This window comes from Penaeus japonicus, unplaced genomic scaffold, assembly GCF_977035675.1.
Source record: "Penaeus japonicus unplaced genomic scaffold, GWHDUDI00000001_assembly GWHDUDI00000012, whole genome shotgun sequence".
Classification (NCBI taxonomy): domain Eukaryota; kingdom Metazoa; phylum Arthropoda; class Malacostraca; order Decapoda; family Penaeidae; genus Penaeus; species Penaeus japonicus.
The window spans coordinates 15,441,940-15,444,439 of NW_028234414.1; the positions used below are offsets into that span (position 1 = coordinate 15,441,940).

Genomic DNA, 2,500 nt, shown 5'->3' on the forward strand with positions numbered 1-2,500 from the left:
TATATATATATATATGCATAGTTTATATGATTGCCAAATATTTCAGAATGGCACTACCAAAATGATTAAAACTCTAGTGACAAGACTATCATTTGATAAGATTGGATGACTCCTTTTGTCTTAATTCCTCCCTTTTCATCCATCTTTGATGAAGACATCTCCATCTCTCCATCTCGCTGTCTACGTGATTAAAATTCTTGATATCCTCCTCCATTCCACATCCCACGGTCTCTTGCCCAATGAGCTCCTTAGGCTAATTTTCGCAAGCTATCGGTCCATCGGTCTTTGTTCTGTGCAATTAATCAGACGGAAAGCGTGCAATTTTCTTTCTCCTTTTCTTTCCTTGCAATAACCGAATATGACATCTTCAGCCAACACAAATTAATCTCTACCTTGCAATTTCAGATGCAGGAGCAATAATTCAAAACTTTTGCATATCCAGGAGGCAATTAACTTTATTGAACTTGGCTTCTAAACGCCATAAGATCACAATAGCCGGGCGGAGAGAAATCATACGGCAAAGAACATGCTGTGTGCATGTTATAGAGAACAGCAGAACAAGATGACATTGGTTGTTGCTGCGTCGTCCCCTAGTACTGGCTCCTCCCACTTGACCTATGATATAGAAACGTTGAAAGGATTAGTTACTAGATAGATAAGCACATATGTAAGAGAAATAGCAATAGCATTATGTTCAAATAGTGTAAAAATGATCATTTATGTATGTTATAGAATATGAATAATCATACACATATGTTATAGTGTGAGTGTAATCATGCAAAATTGTCATACTATGTATATGGTCTATATATTGTAAAATGTATATGATCATATATATGTTCTAGTACATATATACAGTGATAATATATATGCTAAAGTAAGTAAATATTCCTATACATATGTTATAGAATATATAAACATATACCTCTTTTGCTGTACAAATATTCACATATATGTCGTACAAACAATCATTTTTACACGTAACAATATGTAAATAACCATAGCTATAGCACACGTGAAATCAAGTGCAAAGTCCCCTCACCTGGAGGCCACACACCGCCGACCCGCTGTCACATTTCGACCACTCCCCCCACTCCCCGGGGGTGAACTGGGAGGAGGGAAGAGGGAAATGGAGTAAAGTCATTTTATGAACTTGCTGTCGTTGTGAATCTTAACATGGTCTCTTTTTGACGCAATAGTTGCATGTTTGAGGGGAAGAGAGAGAGAGAGAGAGGGAGAGAGGGGGGGGGGAGAAGGAGAGAGAGAGGGGGGGGAGGGAGGGAGAAAGAAGGAGAGAGAGAGGAGGGGTGGTGGGAGAGAGAGAGAGATAGAGATAGATAGATAGATAGATAGATAGAGAGAGAGAGAGAGGAGGTAGGGAGGGAGAAAGAAGGAGAGAGAGAAAGGAGGGGTGGAGGGAGGGAGAGAGAGATAGAGATAGATAGATAGAGAGAGAGAGAGAGAGAGAGAGAGACTTTTTGACATGAAATTTCGAGAAGTATTGACATAAATTTTCATATTCATGAATGCGTACCTCGCAGATTGCAACAACAAAAAATCACATGAATCTCTATTAAAACAGTTTCATGCAACCCAAATTTCACTTATCCTAGCCTTCCCTTTAGCCATCGAGTGACCTAACAAGACCTCGAACTAGACTGACCTTCTCCAGGTCCATGACTCCTGTGATGACCTCCTTGCCATAGTCGCATTCCATCTCCATGTTAGCCACAGCCACATCGTCATGCACAATCCCCTGGGGTTCCAACACGTTTCCGCGCATGCCCGTCACGTAGCCGTTGGTGCAGATGCGCATGCCTGAGGGGTGGGTAGGAGAGGAAGGGAGGGGAGGGGAGGGGAGGGGTAGAGAGATGAGGAGGGGGAGGGGGGTTGGGTAGGAGAAGAAGGGAGAGGTGAGGAGGGGGAAGGGGGTTGGGTAGAAGAGGAAAAGAGAGAGGAGGAGGGGAGGGGGAACGGGTAGAGAGATGAGGAGGGGGAGGGGATGGAGAGATGAGGAGGGGGAGAGGGGTTGGGTAGGAGAGGAAGGGAGAGAGGAGGAGGGGAGGGGGAACGGGTAGAGAGGTGAGGAGGGGGAGGGGATGGAGAGGTGAGGAGGGGGAGAGGACGGAGAGGTGAGGAGGGGGAGCGGGTAGAGAGGTGAGGAAGGGGAGGAGGGGGAGGAGGTATAGGTAGGAGAGGAAGGGGGAGAGAGGGGTAGGGGTTAGAGAGATGAGGAGGAGTAGAGGGTAATGAGATAAGGAGGGAGATAATAGAGGGGGTTGGAGAAGGGAGAGGATGGCGTATGCGGTGGAGGGGAAATGAATATAGGGAAGCGGGGGAAGAGGAGAGGGATGAGGGGTGGTGTTGGAGGAGTGGATAGGGAGGGGAGGGGTAAGGATGGGAGGTGGAGGATAGAAGGGACAAGGAGAGATGGGGAGAGAAGGGTTGTTAAAATGTGGGGTTCATTTGAGGTGTTGGGATGCTTGATTAAGTTTGAAAT

The 2,500-nt window shown here is 45.8% G+C and overlaps 1 protein-coding gene across 1 annotated transcript in view; it reads right to left on the reverse strand.

Annotated features, from left to right (window-relative positions):
- Window positions 1-437: 437 nt before the first annotated feature.
- LOC122250516 (vitelline membrane outer layer protein 1) overlaps window positions 438-2,500 on the reverse strand; it is a 10,810-nt gene continuing 8,747 nt past the window's right edge. The window contains exons 4-6 of the mRNA XM_043011975.2: window positions 1,664-1,818; window positions 1,043-1,108; window positions 438-615 (exon numbers count right to left, since the gene is read on the reverse strand). Coding sequence (XP_042867909.2) covers window positions 541-615; window positions 1,043-1,108; window positions 1,664-1,818 — 296 coding nt within the window. The 3' untranslated portion in view covers window positions 438-540. The remainder of the gene's footprint in view (window positions 616-1,042; window positions 1,109-1,663; window positions 1,819-2,500) is intronic.